The sequence below is a fragment of the Strigops habroptila genome, chromosome W, assembly GCF_004027225.2.
Source record: "Strigops habroptila isolate Jane chromosome W, bStrHab1.2.pri, whole genome shotgun sequence".
Lineage (NCBI taxonomy): Eukaryota > Metazoa > Chordata > Aves > Psittaciformes > Psittacidae > Strigops > Strigops habroptila.
Window position 1 is genome coordinate 24,998,401 of NC_044301.2, and position 16,997 is coordinate 25,015,397.

Here is a 16,997-nt window from a genome sequence, read left to right on the forward strand (position 1 = left end):
AGTCATGAATCAAAAGCAATAGTGCTTAACACAAGCATATTACTCTTAAAATGGCTGTCAAAAACTTGGTTCTTGCCTTGTCTTCACTACGGAAAAAATTAGTTACCTAAGGTAAGTCAAGAGTATATTTTATTACACAAAGCAAAATCCTAGAAAAATCAAAAGGTTGTAAGATCACCAGGTCAAAATAAGCAACCTAGGAATATAGTTCTTCAACTTGGAATTACATGTTACAACTCGAAATCTCATCTGCATTAGGAATCTGCCCTGCCAGAGATGAAGGAACACTGTGCCCAAGAACATGATCTGAACAGTTCTGTGTTAGAAATGCCAGAAATTGCTGAATGTATGTTTTGAAGTCAGCTTTGAATTCCCTGTGTGACTAAAGCTAAATCAGATCAACCAGACTTTCCCCATATACACTTTGACTCGGTGAACCTCCTAAAGTGGACAACAGAACCACGTGCTGATGGTTTGCAATGGACTTGCCCTGTGAGTTCCACCAGCATGGGGCCAGAGCTGTTACTCTGCTCTTCCAATGCCACAGTACAAAAAAATAATCCCCAAAATGTCACCAGCCATTTGGACAAAAATTGCCATCTTATAGAACTAACCTGATGAGCTTTGTTGAGATTATGCATAAGGACAAAAGGAATTGTTCCCTTCTGATACAAACAGAAATGACACTTGTATAGGAGTACCCTGATCAGAGTAAGGTAAAGATTTTTAAATTAGTTGCTCCAGTGCTACAGTAGAGGAGAATCTTCTCAGTATTCTTTATAGTGCAGCTGTCTCCTCAAGAAGGGGAAGTTCAGACTCTTGATTTAAACACCTTCATCTGATTCACACTGTCTTCAACTGCACAAACATTAACTGAGAAAGGACTAAACATTACCAGGTGCTGGGCAGATTTTGCCCAGCATAAGGACTTCCCATTGTCACCTTAATGTACTCTTTGCCTCTCAAAGAGACATTTTACGTAATTTTATCATCTATCTGACCATTCATCCATCAGTCACTTTACCTCACAACACCTTGAACCCAGCAGCAAGTAAATATCAGAGGTGTTGGTATTTCAGAGGTAAAGGAGTTGCTAAGAGTTTGTCAAAACTGGCATCTGGGGAAAGGAAAGAAGCCCAACCTACTGCTCCTATGCAGGAGAAGCAAGTGAAGCACAGTTATTGTATATTCTATATAACAGTCTTCCAAACACTATCAAAGCAGGTGAGTTTTCAGCCTGGCCTTTACACATCTCCCAACTCCTGCTTCCTTTGTGTAAGAATTCACCTTAGTTCAGCTCTTCCCTATCTTCTGCCCTATGTGGTCCCTACAGCTTCGCTCTACTGTTCATCATCTTAACCCCCTCACTCAAGTGGCCTCTTATGCTATCAAGTTACAAGCTAGCTTCAGCCACAGAGAAAGAGAAATGGTCCATTAGCTGTATAGTCGTGAGGCTACTGCAGAGCAGAGCAGCCTAGGAAATGCACAAGTGTCTGCCTGCAGACAAAACCCAAGCCACAGTATTAGTAAGCGTACCTCAGTCATAAGAATTTAGTCTGGATTTTCTTACCCTGTGGAATAAAAAATACTGGCATGAAAGAATCATGATCCACAAAGAGTGCTTGAAGCAGCTTGTTCACAGAAATATTTAACACCAGTAATCTGCAGTGACTTGACCCTTTTTTTTATAGCATCTTAGAATTGGGAAGTGATACTAAACTCGTGCTGAAATCTCAACAGAATGCAATCTGAAATAAGAAGGGTATTACCTTCAGTCTCAACAGCCACCAAATGAAGAGGAATAACACCCCACACTGCATAAAGGAAATAAACCACAGAGACATTTTGAAGAACGCTGGTTTAGATCAACCAAGAAGGAACAGAAAAATCTTGAAAACAGTCTCAGTTTCAGTGATGCAGATTATGTTTCTGTGCACTCTAACCAGCTTCAGACACATAATTGATACAAATATTGATCTGAGTCTGAAAGACACTATTTCCATTGTGCCAGTGTGATAGGTTATCAAAACACTTGGCTGCAGGGCTTGGGGACATTGATCAGCAATGACAGCTCTTGTGGGTGCTCTGCAACATGGGGACAGACAGCAGCACAGAAATGAACTGCCTTTTTAAAGACACATGAACTAAAATAGCTGATCTCATTTTTTCCATCATAAGAAGGGGATATTTTTATAGCACTATTAAGTGCTTTAATACAAGATTGTGTTTAGAAAAGATAAAAAGCAACCCAATTTCTACCCTATTACATGGAGTAGTGTTAATTTTACCTGATGTGTATCTAATGCAGAATGCTACTATCAAAAATATTTAATGGGAATGCTGAAACAGGGTGATATGCTTATATTCAGCTGGTTTGCACTGAAATTGTCCTGATCTTCATTTGCATCTTCCACAAACTCTGCAGCAACTGTTCCAAGAGATTAAAAGGGGGATAGTCATGTAATGTATTTTCCAGAGCTTGAGGAAATGTTCAGGTCTCCTTTGGTCTTGTCACTGTAGAAAGCAGGTGCTGACAACCATCTCCACAAGCTAAAGCACATCATTCTCCACTCCTTTAAGCTTAAACTTTGGGAGAGATCCCATTTTTTTCAATACCCGCCCTGCAGAGATGCAGCCACTTCATGTGCACACAACTGCCTTGTCTCATTTTTTGTGTCTGTGTTTTTTTGTTGTTTGGGGGTGTGTGTGTGGTTGTGTCATTTGAATGGATGCGATTCGGCTGGCAGGGGTGTGCTAGGTCACAAAAAGGTATTCACTGAGAGACCTGTCTTACCTGCTCAGAGAGAGAATGACATATTCGCTTACTGAAAGGACTGCTTTCTTCATTCAAATTTTGAATACCGGATCTAGAGTCTGCTCACCTCCTTGCTCTAGTTCTTGCCTATGAGATGCCAATCCCAGTAAGTGATGCATCAGGAGAGACAGCTTACTTCTTCACACTTTGTCACACTGGCTGGGTACATACTTGCTGAGCGTACCCAGTACAGCATTCAGCAATGAGCTAACAATGCTGGCACTTAAGAACAGAACCTGCTATTGTGCTGGGGTGGATATTCATGCTTCTGTACTAATGCTCAAATGGGAAGGATAAGGTATCAGCAGCACATTGATTTATACTTCAAAGATGATTAAAAACAAATGTGTGGAAGAATCCCATTTGCACAGTTTCTGGATACCTTCAATCCATAGCACTGTACAGCGACTACTTTTGAATTTCCTGGTTTTAATGGTTATAATTATTGGCCAAGTTAATATTCCATCTTCCTATATTATACAAGATATTCAAAATTTCATATTGCTTATGGCAAGAGAGGGAGAAGAAATTCAGACTACAGTTATGGTATTGCAGCTGATGCAATTTATCCCAGAGACAAACATGCTAGTTAAGGAGCCGCTTTAGAAACTGCAGTATTTACACAGAAAACACTGAGATATTAACACAGGATGACATTGTCACTTTTGGAATGGTTACCCAACCCATTCTACAAAAAACATCTGAGAATCTGCAAACACACATTTTTGGGACATGGGAAAGCATAGTTCAGGATAACCCAGGTATTAAGCCCAAACTCTATTTTACCATAGAAGCAAAAAAAGGACAACAGTCCTTTTTCATGGCAGTGAACAGCTTGAAAATATGCAAGTGTTTACATAAACCATACCTAGATGTAGAAATATTAACACTAAATCTTACATGTTACTCTACCAGGGATTTAAAACAGCTTCTAGGTTTCCTGTTATTTGCCCCATTTTTACCTTATGAAGGTAAAATGCATTTGATTTAACCAACTTTACACTATAGACCCACCACCAAATTCTCCCTGTTCCTTTTCCAACACGGAAGTAAGTGACTAGCTTTCAGATTAGATTGCATCTTACCCTGGTATTCTGGTAAGGCAATTAATAAGGAAATAAACAGCAAAAGTGAACGGAACTTTCTCAAAATAGTAAAGACAGTACCTATCATATCCCCCTCCATTCTATCTTCGTTAGGGTAATAATCAATCTGCTTTTGATAGTAAAAGGCTGAAAATTATTTCAGATTATGCAATAATACCATATGTATGATTCTATGATTAGCAGCTGATACCTGTCATTACTCCCACCAAAAGCATGCTAAAAGAGAGATGCAGCTGACATTTCATATTAGTAATGTGAAGGTAAAAGCTTTAGACAGACTCAGCAATTAGTGTGTTACCATAAAAGTCAGTCAGAGAAACTCTCTAAGACTCAATTTGGAGTTTTAGAAAGCAGACATTCTTTATTGCAGCGCTGGGCGCACACACGAATAGCTTCGCGAAGGTGAGCACACCCGTTACTTGCCAACAGCGGCTATGTATTTAGCATACTCATGCATATTCATAGCTTTTCTAGGAACTAAGTATAATATTTGCATCCTAATTACGCATGTGCTTTCTTGCTGAGTGGGGGTCTCTGGTGGTCATCGATAGTCTTCCTCACTGTGTTTACTGAATGACCTCAGTGCTTGTACATGCTCGCAAGGTCCTAGTGCCAAGTTAGCAGTTGGCATGTCCTTGCTTCTGTTCTGTTCCAGTCTCGCTCCATGCTGGGTGCCACTCTGCTATCTTGAAGGCTGGTATCCTTGGTCTTATTTATTGTCTCCTTAGTTGTTATCGGTCCCATGATGTTCTCTTTCCAGCATCAGTGGAACATTCCTTTCTCTCTACGCGTTAGTAACTTAGAACAGTTTGGTCTATTCTACTATGTTAAAGGCACACGCACTATTGTTAATTTAAAATTTAAGCCTACAAGTGTAACACCAAGTACCACACAAAAGAAATTCACAATTAAAAGGTTTAAATTACTTTTTTAATATAAGATTATAGTACCAGAATGCAGCTACTGTACCCAGATGACCTTCACTCAGTCTTGTAATGATGTCATATTAACCACAATATTCAGCACTTCAGTGCACGTAGTCTCAGATAAAATTGACTTCTAAGCTTCAATGTTGACTAAACAACTTTGTTAACCCCAGTGTAAAACCCTGCAAAGAAAGGAACTGAAGCGTGAGTAAGGAAGTTGGAATCTAGCGTTCAGCGTGGGGCAACATGCATTCTCTTTGAGAACAATGTGCTGGTTTTCAACATGATCACTACCATCTCTTTCTGAAACAGCTCAAACTTTAACAGGGCAGTACTACAAAATCTGTAGAATTTAAGTGCTATCAGCTTTTTAGAAGACTTTCTTTTGACAAAATTTGCAAGTATAAACTGACGGGCCTGCAAGTGCCATAAAATGCAACCACACCACTTGAGGGTTTAGCACTAACTGAAACAACTTGCTGGACTGCCAGAGCACTAAGAGCAGAAGTTCGAACACAGCCCTCCTGATGGAAATCTAACTACCAACAGTCCAACCCCGCTTTCTACTGAGTTATTACAAGGCCAGCCCAAATGGCCTAACCATCTAAATGCAGGTCCTTTGGGGCAGAATTCAGTTGCATAAGTGCCTAACACCAGAATGACTCGAGAGGCCCCAGGGTGTTAAGTCTGAGCTCCAGCCACCACTCTAGAAGGGTGTTGTCTCCTGCAAGTCCTGTATCATACCTACTGTCCTAGGTTCAGCTGTAACAGTTACTTTTCTCCTTCTTAGTAGCTGATGCAGTGCTGTGTTTTCGGCTTTAGTCTAAGAACAATGCTGACAACACACTGATGCTTTTAGCTGTTGCTAAGTAATGCTTACTCCGATCAAGGACTTTTCAGTCTCTCATGTTCTGCCAGTGAGAAGGGGCACAAGAAGCCAGGAGGAAGCAGAGACAGGACACCTGACCCAAACTAGCCAAAGGGGTATTCCATACCACAGCACATCATGCCCAGTATATAAACTGGGGGGAGTTACCTGGAAGGCCCAGATCGCTGCTCAGGTCGGGCTGAGTATCGGTCGTTGGGTGGTGAGCAATTGTATTGTGCATCACTTGTGTTTATTGCTTTCTTTTCCTTTTCCCCTTTTAGCTTTATATTCTCTCCCCTTGTTATTTCCCTTATCATTATTATTATTGGTGGAAGTAATAGTGTTTTTGTATTGTACCTTAGTTACTGGACTGTTCTTATCTCAATCCGTGGGATTTACATTCTTCCCATTCTCCTCCCCATCCCTCTGGGAGCAGGGAGGGAAGAAGGGGGGGAGTGAGCAAGCAGCTGCGTGGTTCTGAGTTACCGTCTGGGATTAAACCACAACACCTACGAGGCTTGGAGAGATGTGTCAGATGCTGCTGGGCAGCTAAAACAGCACTAGGAAAAAGCGGGGGGGTGTTGTTTATTCATTTCACCACTAAAAGCCTTTCCTCATCTAAATCCATACCAAGAGTACCTAACTGCCCTGTACTGCACAGTGCTTAACCACTACATCTGCCCCAATTCTTTATTAACATCTGGTTACCTACAGAGTTCCAAGTTATTTCTTTGCAACAGTGTCATGGCTCCTGACAGAGGATAAGATAAAGCAGAAAGTATTCCAGCTCCCCCAAAACTACATAGGGAATCATCCCATTTATCAGCTGGCCATGCAGAGAATCTTTACTTACTTTTGACACTTTCTTCTTCGAGCCATCAGTACTTTCTGCTTCTTCATGTTCCTTAACACCTTGGGTAAGATTTGTGTAGTTGACCAACTTGCCAAGCAGAGATGACACTTTTGGTCGTATATCAAGTTCTTCCTGTGGAAGAAGACAACTAGTCAGCTTCTGCAATTCTCAGCATTTATGAAGAGTGGCTGGGGTCATGCCTTCCTGGCATGCCAGGGAACACACCAGGAAAATTATCAAGGGAATGACAGAATATTTCATTGTGTGGGAACCACTGATGACAGGATTTAATTTTCTGAAAGGAGGGCAACTCTCACAGGAAAAGGCTATGCCCACAGGTCTGCACCAAATGCATCCTTCTCCTTAGGTGCTGAAAAGCACGAATTACAGCAATAAAGAAGTATGAGCCTTGGGACTCTAAGAAAATTAATACATACCTTGCATGTGTCTCTAATGTCAGCTTATATCAACAGATATACTTTTAATAAGGTCAAGTTGCCAAACAATTTGCAGATTTAGTGATTAAACTCCGGTCATTGTAGGGATGCATACACTCTATTTTATTACATTATTCAAACTATGTCATCTAACTCATGTGGATCTAGGTAAAAATCCCAAAAGCCACATGCACAGAGGCCTCACATCTTTACATTCATCTCATCTAACTTCTGTTTCTGAAAGTAAGTGCAAAGGTAAAAAAAAAAGACCAAGGGCTAGCCTTCAAAATAACAGAGTGGTGACCAACATGGAGAGAGACTGGAACAGAACAGAAGCAAGGACATGCCAACTGCTAACTCAGCACTAGGACCTTGCGAGCACGCGCAAGCACTGAGGATATTCAGTAAATGCAGTGAGGAAAACTATCAGTGACCACCAAAGACTCCCACTCAGCAAGAAAGCGCATGCTTAATTAGAATGCAAATATAATTAGTTCCTGGAAATCTCATGAATACGTAAATCATTTTCCTGGGAAAGCTATGAATATGCATGAGTATGCTAAATACATAGCCGCTGTCGGCAAGTATCGGGTGCGCTCACCTTTGTGAAGCTATTCACGTGTGCGCCCAGAGCTGCAATAAAGAATGCTGCTTTCTAAAACTCCAAATTGAGTCTTAGAGAGTTTCTCTGACTGACTTTTACGGTAACAATTTGGTGCCCGAAGAGGGACACTCTGCCGTGTTTCCCACGGATCCAGGGAGTCTCTGGGACCTTCATGCCAGCATCAAGGGAGTTTCCCTGAAAGGAAGCACAGCTCCCCGGACTGACTCAGGACCTTGGTAAGACCCCTGATTTTATTTCTTTAAAAATGCATTCTTTCTGGTCCCTTACCCCGTTAGTTGCAGGGGACACCCTGTACAATAGGTAAGGTAGTCTGGTTGTCCAGACTCTGGTATCTGGTCGAGGTCAGGATCACTGCCTCCATGGGGGGGTGTTGAAGAAACTCCTATTGGGTTACATTTTGCAACACTCTGGAAACAAATCGGTGAACCCCCAGGTGGCTTGGTCATTTGGGAGACTTTGAAACAAAGTAGAGGACCCCCAGGTGGTTCAGTTACTCGGGAGACTCTGGTAAAATACTGTAATCAATGGTGGCCGTTGTACAAAGTGGATTTTAGGGAAAAGTGGCCTGTGAACAGCACAATTAATTATAATACTTTGTTACAATTGATGCTATTCTTGAGATGAGAAGGAAAGTGGAATGAAGTAGCTTATGTGGAAATGCTTTTCACTTTGAGAAATCGTCTGGAATGGCAAAAGGATTGTAGTTTTAATTTCGTACCCCAGGACCTGTTAGTATTGTCCTTGGAGAAAGATAGTAAAATTTGCTTAAACGCTGTTGCTCTTTGTGCAGCATAGGACAGTTATGCACTAAACATTTGAGGAATGCGGAGGAGGATTTGGATTTGATGGTAGCTCCCCGGAGAAGGGGTATTGTGAATAATGGGGCTGAATGTGCTGACAATAAGAATCAAGCACAAGCACAGGCATAGGCAAGGGAGATGGTAGAGGGGGCTGAAGGATTTTACCCTACAGCAGGGCAAACTAGGGGAAAACGAGGGGAAACTGTGATTGTGCCTTTAAGACAAGCTGTGGGCAACGATGGTCATGCTAAAGATTCCCTTTACCATTATAGATTAGAATATTTGGAAACAAGTGGCTGGTAATTATGCATCATGCTTTCAAGAGTGTTGACAGGAATACGATTATTTGTACAGCTCAGACCGCAGTAGAGCAGCAAATAACGGCAGACACATTGGCAGGTACAGTGAATCTTCACATACCTACCGCCGATGCTAACTGGGACCAAGATAGGCAGACTCTGAAACAATCTCAGAGGTAGATTTTATTCGGTATTAAGAATGCGGTCCCCCAAGACAGTGAACTGGTCTAAGCTATATGAAATAAAGCAAGATATAAATGAATCTCCTTCTGGATTTATGGAAAGATTAAAAGAGGTGATGCATAAATACACTACTATTGATCCTGAATTGGAGGAAGGAAGGAGAGAATTAGGCCATTTAATAAAAAGTCAATCCACAGAAGATATAAGGAAACAGGTACAAAAGCTTAAGGGGAAGGACCAATATGATTTGGGAAAAATAACGAATGTGGGCTGAAAGACCTATTGCAATCAGACCACCATTGCTCTGGTGCAAATTCCCTAAAACAGTTCAAATGGTGGTGGGAAAGGGTTTGAGTCCCCGATTATTAATATTGTTGGTTGATATAATACAATATTGTGTATTGTGGGTTATAGTGTGTCAGGTTTCAACTAGGAATCTGTTATTGTATACATGGGGGCATAAGATAAGCTCCAAAGTAAAATCGGAACTGGGGGGGGGGAGGGGGGGAGAAAAAATTGTTGGCTGTAGCTCTCACCCAGGAAAGGGTCGGAAAGGATTACATGGAAAGGTTTGTGAACAGACTCCACGGGTTGCACTGGAAGACAGAATGGCCTCAGAATCAAAATAAACACCAGAGATTTAGTAGAATGTCAAGACAGGCAGAGAAAACTATTACTCTAGATGAGGGCTGAGGAGGAGCAGGGGAAGATTCAAAACCTTCCCCAACAGAGCCCCTGGGTACAGTTAGGTTGGGGAACAATAAGATAAAATTTCTTGTAGAAACAGAAGCTACTTATTCTGTTACAAATACTCATAAAGGGCAATTAAGCAAACAAAGAGCTTCAGGCATTGGTGCCACAGGGTGGACAGGAACCCGGCCTTTCTTTCAACCTTTACATTTTTAAATTGGCAAACAGATGTTGACCCATCAATTTCTTTACATGCCTGAGCGCCCCCTGCTGCTATTGGGTAGAGATATACTGAGTAAATTACATGCATAAATTATGTTTAAAGCAAGAAAATTCAGATACATATTCCTGATGAAAAGGTTGTGGAGGCCCGAGTTTTTATGTTACAGAAACCAACCACTGAGCTGGATATACCAGACGAAGTGGAGAACGCAGTCACCCCACTAGTATGGGCTGCTGGAGTACCGGGGACAATAACGAAATGCAGAACCGGTAACTATTCATCTGAAACCAAACGTACATCAGACTGGTAAGACAGAAACAATACCCGATAAAACTGGAAGCAAAAAAAAGGACTAGAGCCTCTAATAGAAAATTTTATTGAATAATTTGGTGTATTCCAGTCATACTGCACTGCAAGATACATCCCTGAAGGATGTGGACTATGAACTGTTTGTGGATGGCATCAGCTTTATGAAAAAAAATGGAAACTGGAAAGCAGGATATGCTGTGGTAACCAAACATGAGATAATAGAGGCTAAAACCCTGCCCCCCCCCCCCCCCCCAACACATCAGCACAGAAAGCCGAGCTGATGGCACTACTGAGAGTTCTGGAATCGTCAGAAAGTCAAAATTTGCTTTTAAGGCACATCAATTTGATAACACTCCAGTGAATATTGGTAATCACATTGCTGACAAAGCAGCCAAAGAAGCTGTGGGTGGGGACCTTTTATTAATATTGCCTCATAAGTATCAGTGCTTGGATAATGAAGTTCCAAGTTATCAAACAGAGGATGAGAAATTACCTGGTCTATTAGAAACCAAGAAGAACAATGAAGGATGGTGGGTTACACCAAACAGGCAAGTAATAATTGCCCAGCCTCTTATGAGAAGAAAAACACCAGGCAACTCATGGAGGAACAGAATCAATGACTGAGGCTTTAAAGCTCCAAGTTCTGAGTGAGCAAATGGCTGGAATTATACAAGTGTTATAAAGAAGTGTGAACCTTGTTTACCATGCTAAGAGACCACCACCACCTAGAACAACAAAGGCAATTGTCCAGGAGACTACTGGCAAGTAGACTTTACAGAATTGCCACAGCACAATGGGCTCAGGTGTGTATATATATATATGGGTACTAATAGATATGGTTTCTGGTTGGCCGGAGGCTTTCCCTTGTCACACCAACATGGCTCGTGAAATAGTAAAACATTTATTGAATCAAATAATACCCTGATATGGTGTACCAGCAGGCTTGTCCTCGGACAGAGGTCTGCATTTTGTTGCAGAAGTAGTTAGGAAGGTGGGAGAGTGTTTGGGAATCAAGTGGGATCTGCATACCCTATATAGGCCTCAGGCTAGTGGGAAAGTGGAATGTATGAATCAGACGCTCAAGTTATGATTCAGTAAAATATGTCAATAAACTTGTTTAACTTGGTTACAAGCCCTACCAATTGCTTTGTTGAGGATACGAATACAGCCAGGAAGGAATTATGTGAGTCCATATGAACTGATGTACGGGTGGCCTTACCAACTGCCTTTAGTTCCTGGTGATATGTCTTTGCAAGGAAAACAGGATCTCAGACAATACCTGCTGGCACTGGGTAAAACTCTTAGCTCTGGTAATATCTTGGTAGGACATTACCCAAACTGTAGCTGGACAATGCAACTCCAGATTAAGGGACCCCAAACTGGCTATTGGAATGCTCCAGAAGGGAAAGGGTGGTATTGATTGTGTAATAATACTGCTAGAAAGGCCCTTTCCCCAGGGTGGACTGGAACATGTACGTTCCAGAGACCAGAGTAGCAGAATACCCACAGATCTAGCAGAAATCTGGAAGCAGACAAAGATCTTACATCAGGCAGTTAGAGATGATACTTTCTGGGGATTTCAAGAATTATGGCATAGACTTAGTTCTTGGCTACCAAATTGGATATGGTTAAGAAAAACTTTTTTGTGATCATTATAGTAATAATTTGTGTCTGTATCCTAGCATGTATCATGATTCAATTTTGTAGTTGCTGGTCACAATGGTGTATTAGAATCAAATATGGGTAAAGGGTATAGAATGAGACTTAAGATATATGCATATCCTATAAGTCTCAAAGGGGGGAAATGTAGGCTGGCAAACATGGTTGTAGCCTTTCCATGGTGAGTTCCTATCTAGCAGCAGGTTAATTTACACTTGTCCAGACTCTATGCCATGCAGTTGAACTCTGCAGACGTCAACCTGGTAGGTAGCAGAGCCAGCTCTGGCTGCCCCAAACCGAGTTCCCAGAGTGATTAATATGCCCCATCTCTGGCAGTGTTCAAGGCCAATTTGGATGGGGCTTTTAGCAACCTGGTCTAGTGTAAGGTGTCCCTGCCTGTGGCAGGAAGCTGGAACTAGATGAGCTTTAAGGTCCCCTCCAACCCAATTCATTCTAGGATTCTGTGTTGCCAGTACTGCCATGAAGCTGTAACTCAGAAGCCCAGCTGGAAAGCTGCTGCAGAGCCAAAGACTCTGCACTCCCCAGCATCTGAGCTTCTGAAAATGTTTTAGAAACTGTAATATATCTATACTTAATACAGACTGAGGTAAGGACATGGAGGAGGAGTCTGCTGGACTTGGCATGGCTCCAACTAGCCTCCTAAAGTCCAAGTATGGACCTCCTCACTTGCACATGGAAAGTCATACCTCTCTGTCTCACAGTCCCGAGTGGCCATAATATCTTAACTGCTTCATCACACATGGTATCTCTGCCCACTGGTGCCTTGGAAAACCGACATGCACCCAACAAAAAAAGCACGTGAGGGAGAAATCCATATGGCTGATATACTATGGTGGCAATACAGGCTACCCAGACTAATTTGAGTGCCTGAATTAAGGCACTCGCCTACAGAATAACATGGTCATTCTTAGCACAGTAAATCACCCCATGCTCATTTTTCACTCTCATTAGCACACAGTGCCACAGCTTCACTATTTAAATTATTCAGGTCACCTCTGGCACCATGATATTATTATATTATATTCTGCTGCTTTGTAGACATAGCCCTATGCCATCGTTTAAGCCTGGTAACTCAGAAGCACACAGCCGCTCGCTCACTCGCCCCCCTTTCTTACCCCCACCCCCTGCCGGCTCCTGAAGGGATGGGGAGGAGAATGGGAAGAATGTAAATCCCACTGGTTGAGATAAGAAAAGTCCAGTAACTAAAGAACCATACGAAACCACTACTACTACCACCAATAATAATAATTATAATGGAAATAACAAGGGGAGAGAATATTTCTATTCTCTAAAAGGGGAAAAGGAAAAAGAATACAATAAACACAAGCGATGCGCAATGCAATTACTCACTCCCCGCCAACCTGTATCCAGCCCAAAGCGAGCAGCAATCTGGGCCTTCTGGGTAACTCCCCCCAGTTTATATACTGGGCATGATGTGCTGTGATATGGAATACACCTTCGGCTAGTTTGGGTCAGGTGTCCTGTCTCTGCTTCTTCCTGGCTTCCTGTGCCCCTCATCACTGGCAGAACAAGAGAGACTGAAAAGTCCTTGATTGGAGTAAGCACTACTTAACAACAACTAAAAACATTGGTGTGTTATGAGTGTTGTTCCAGGACAAAAGTTGAAAATCAGAGCACTGCACCAGCTACTAGGAAAAAGAAAACTAACTGCTACAGCTGAACCCAGGAGAGTATCGAAAAAAAGAAAACCCATGCCCTCGAAGAGACTGGAGCCTCAATCCAGTGAGCTTCTGTAGGTGTTGTGGGGTTCTGGAGAATGCACATCCCAAATTACAGTCTGATTGTAAGCCCTCTCTATCACGTGACCCAGAAGAATGATTTCCAATGGGGCCCTGAGCACTAACAAGCCTTTGAACAAACTAAACGAGAGATAGTTCATGCAGTAGCCCTTGGACCAGTCCGGACAGGGCACAATGTGAAAAATGTGCTCTGCACCACAGCCGGGGAGAATGGTCCTACCTGGAGCCTCTGGCAGAAAGCACCAGGGGACACTCAAGGTCGACCCCTCGGCTTTTGGAGTCGGGGATACAGAGGATCCGAGGCCAGCTATACTCCCACTGAAAAAGAGATACTGGCAGCCTATGAAGGGGTTTGAGCTGCTTCAAAAGTGATTGGAACTGAAGCGCAGCTTCTCCTGGCACCTCGGTTGTCCGTGTTGGACTGGATGTTCAAAGGCAGGGTCTCCTCTACACATCATGCAACCGATGCTACATGGAGTAAGTGAGCCACACTAATTACACAATGAGCTCGAATAGGAAATCCCAGTCATCCAGGAATTCTAGAAGTCATCATGGACTGGCCAGAAGGCAAAGGTGTTTGGAATGTCACCAGAGCAGGAGGTGATGCGTGCTAAAGAGGCCCCACCATATAATGAACTCTTAGACAGTGAGAAGCAATATGCCTTGTTTACTGATGGGTCCTGCTGTATTGAAGTATCAGAGATGGAAGGCAGCTGTATGGAGTCCCCTGTGACAAGTTGCAGAAACAGCTGAAGGAGAGGGTGAATTGAGTCAGTTTGCAGAGGTGAAAGCCATCCAGCTGGCCTTGGACATTGCTGAACGAGAAAAATGGCCAGTACTTTATACTGACTCATGGATGGTTGCAAATGCCCTGTGGGGGTGGTTGCAGCAATGGAAGCAGAGCAACTGGCAATGCTGAGGTAAACCCATCTGGGCTGCTACACTGTGGTGAGATATCGCTACCCGGGTGCAGAACCTGGTGGTGAAGGTGCGCCACATAGATGCTCATGTACCCTACCCAGGACTCAGGCCACTAATGAACATCAGAACAACCAACAGGTGGATAAAGCTGCTAAGACTGAAGTGGCTCAGATGGATTTAGATTGGCAACATATGGGTGAATTATTTTTAGCCTGGTGGGCCCATGACACCTCAGGCCATCAAGGCAGAGATGCAACATATAGATGGGCTCATGATCGAGGGGTGGACTTAACAATGGACACTATTGGCCAGGTTATTCACGAATGTGAAACGTGTGCTGCAATTAAGCAAGCCAAACGGTTAAAGCCTCTCTGGTATGGAGGATGATGGCTGAAGTACAAGTATGGGGAGGCCTGGCAGATTGACCACATCACACTCCCACAGACCCACCAAGGCAAGCGCCATGTTCTTACCATGGTGGAAGCAACCACCGGATGGCCGGAAACATATGCTGTGCCCCACGCCACTGCCTGGAACACTATCCTGGGCCTTGAGAAACAAGTCTTGCATTGACATGGCACCCCAGAGAGAATTGAGTCAGACAATGGGACTCATTTCTCAAATAACCTTATATACACTTGGGCCAAAGAGCATGGCATTGAGTGGCTATATCACATCCCCTATTATGCACCAGCCTCTGGGAAAATCGAACAGTACAATGGGCTGTTAAAAACTACCCTGAGAGCAATGGGTGGTGGGACTTTCAAACACTGGGATACACATTTACCAAAAGCCACTTGGTTGGTCAACAGTAGGGGATCTGCCAACAGGGCTGGCCCAGTCCAATCAGAACTTTTATGTACTGTAGAGGGGGATAAAGTTCCTGTGGTACACATAAAGAATTTGTTGGGGAAGACAGTCTGGGTTATTCCTGCTTCAGGTAAAGGCAAACCCACTCGTGGGATTGCTTTTGCTCAGGGACCTGGATATACTTGGTGAGGAGTGCAGGAAGATGGGGAAGTCTGGTGTGTACCTCAAGGGGATTTAATTTTGGGGGAAAAGAGACAATTAACTCAATTATATGTTGTTTACTGCTATATAACACTTCTATAGCCCATCTCTGCTACTATGGGCTTTGAAAAGAAGATATGTGCTGTCATGATCATCATCAGAGAATAAAGTCATGGGAATAGCCAGCAGCAGCAACATAACTGTCCTCAGGCCACCATCGACTGACTCTGACTTCCCTCCGATCGTCACCCCAACAAAGAATGAACTTTGATGAAACCAGACGAGCTCAGCAGTGACCACACGAGTTTGGCGGTGTCATCAGCAGGCAACAACCCAACACTACATACCATCCCTCCTGCCCTGAAAGACTGTTACAAGAGATGGAGCCTGACATCATGGACTGAATGAACTCAGCAAACTTTATAGGGATGGTCCATGGACTACAGAATGATATCTTTCTCTTTGTGTGTGTGTATATATGAGAAACAAAAAGCAATGGTATATTGAAAAATGTGGGTCTGAGCATGACGTGAATAGTATGGAATAAGAGGTGGATACTGTCCTGCGTTCAGCTGTAGCAGTCATTTTTCTCCTTCCTAGTAACTGGTGCAGTGGTGTGTTTTTGACTTTAGCCTGAGAACAGTGCTGATAAAACACTGATGTTTTTAGTTGTTGCTAAGTAATGCTTACTCCGATCAAGGACTTTTCAGCCTCTCATGCTTTACCAGTGAGGAGGGGCACGGGAAGCCAGAAGGAAGCAGAGACAGGACACCTGACCCAAACTAGCCAAAGGGGTATTCCATACCACAGCACATCATGCCCAGTATATAAACTGGGGGGAGTCACCCAGAAGGCCCAGATCGCTGCTCAGGTTGGGCTGGGTATTGGTCGGTGGGTGGTGAGCAATTGCGCTGTGCATCACTTGTGTTTATTGTTTTCTTTTCTTTTTCCCCTTTTAGTTTTATATTGTCTCCCCTTGTTATTTCCCTTATCATTATTATTGGTGGTAGCAGTAGTAGTTTTGTATTATACCTTAGTTACTGGACTTTTCTTATCTCAACCAGTGGGATTTACATTCTTTTGATTCTCCTCCCCATCCCTCCGGGAGCTTGGGGGCAGGGGGAAGAAGGAGGGGGAGTGAGCGAGCAGCTGCATGGTTCTGAGTTACCTGCTGGGCTTACACTACGACGCCTTAAGCACACCAATGGCCTCAAGACTGGTCATGCAGTTAGAGCTTGGAACCAACCCACTGCGTGGAACTTTGCAATGCTTTGTCTTCCACTTAATATGATATGCTCAATCCCTCCCATCTTGGAAGACCACAAATGACAGAATAAGTATAAAAAACATTTTTTATATTACCTCAAACAAGGCCAGATTTCTGTCATAATAATCACCTCCCTTGCCAGCTTCTGAACTGTTCAGGAAAGGACTGTTTTCTTTATGGTTGCCATGATCTGCAAAGAACAAAAGAATCAGTTTTTGATAAGC

At 43.0% G+C, this 16,997-nt stretch overlaps 1 protein-coding gene across 1 annotated transcript in view; it reads right to left on the bottom strand.

The window, feature by feature from the left end:
• Positions 1-16,997, bottom strand: part of LOC115619093 (solute carrier family 12 member 4-like) — a 62,275-nt gene that overhangs the window by 40,216 nt on the left and 5,062 nt on the right. Inside the window, 2 exon segments of the mRNA XM_030511122.1 lie at positions 6,569-6,700; positions 16,869-16,963. Of these exon segments, the coding sequence (XP_030366982.1) occupies positions 6,569-6,700; positions 16,869-16,963 (227 nt within the window).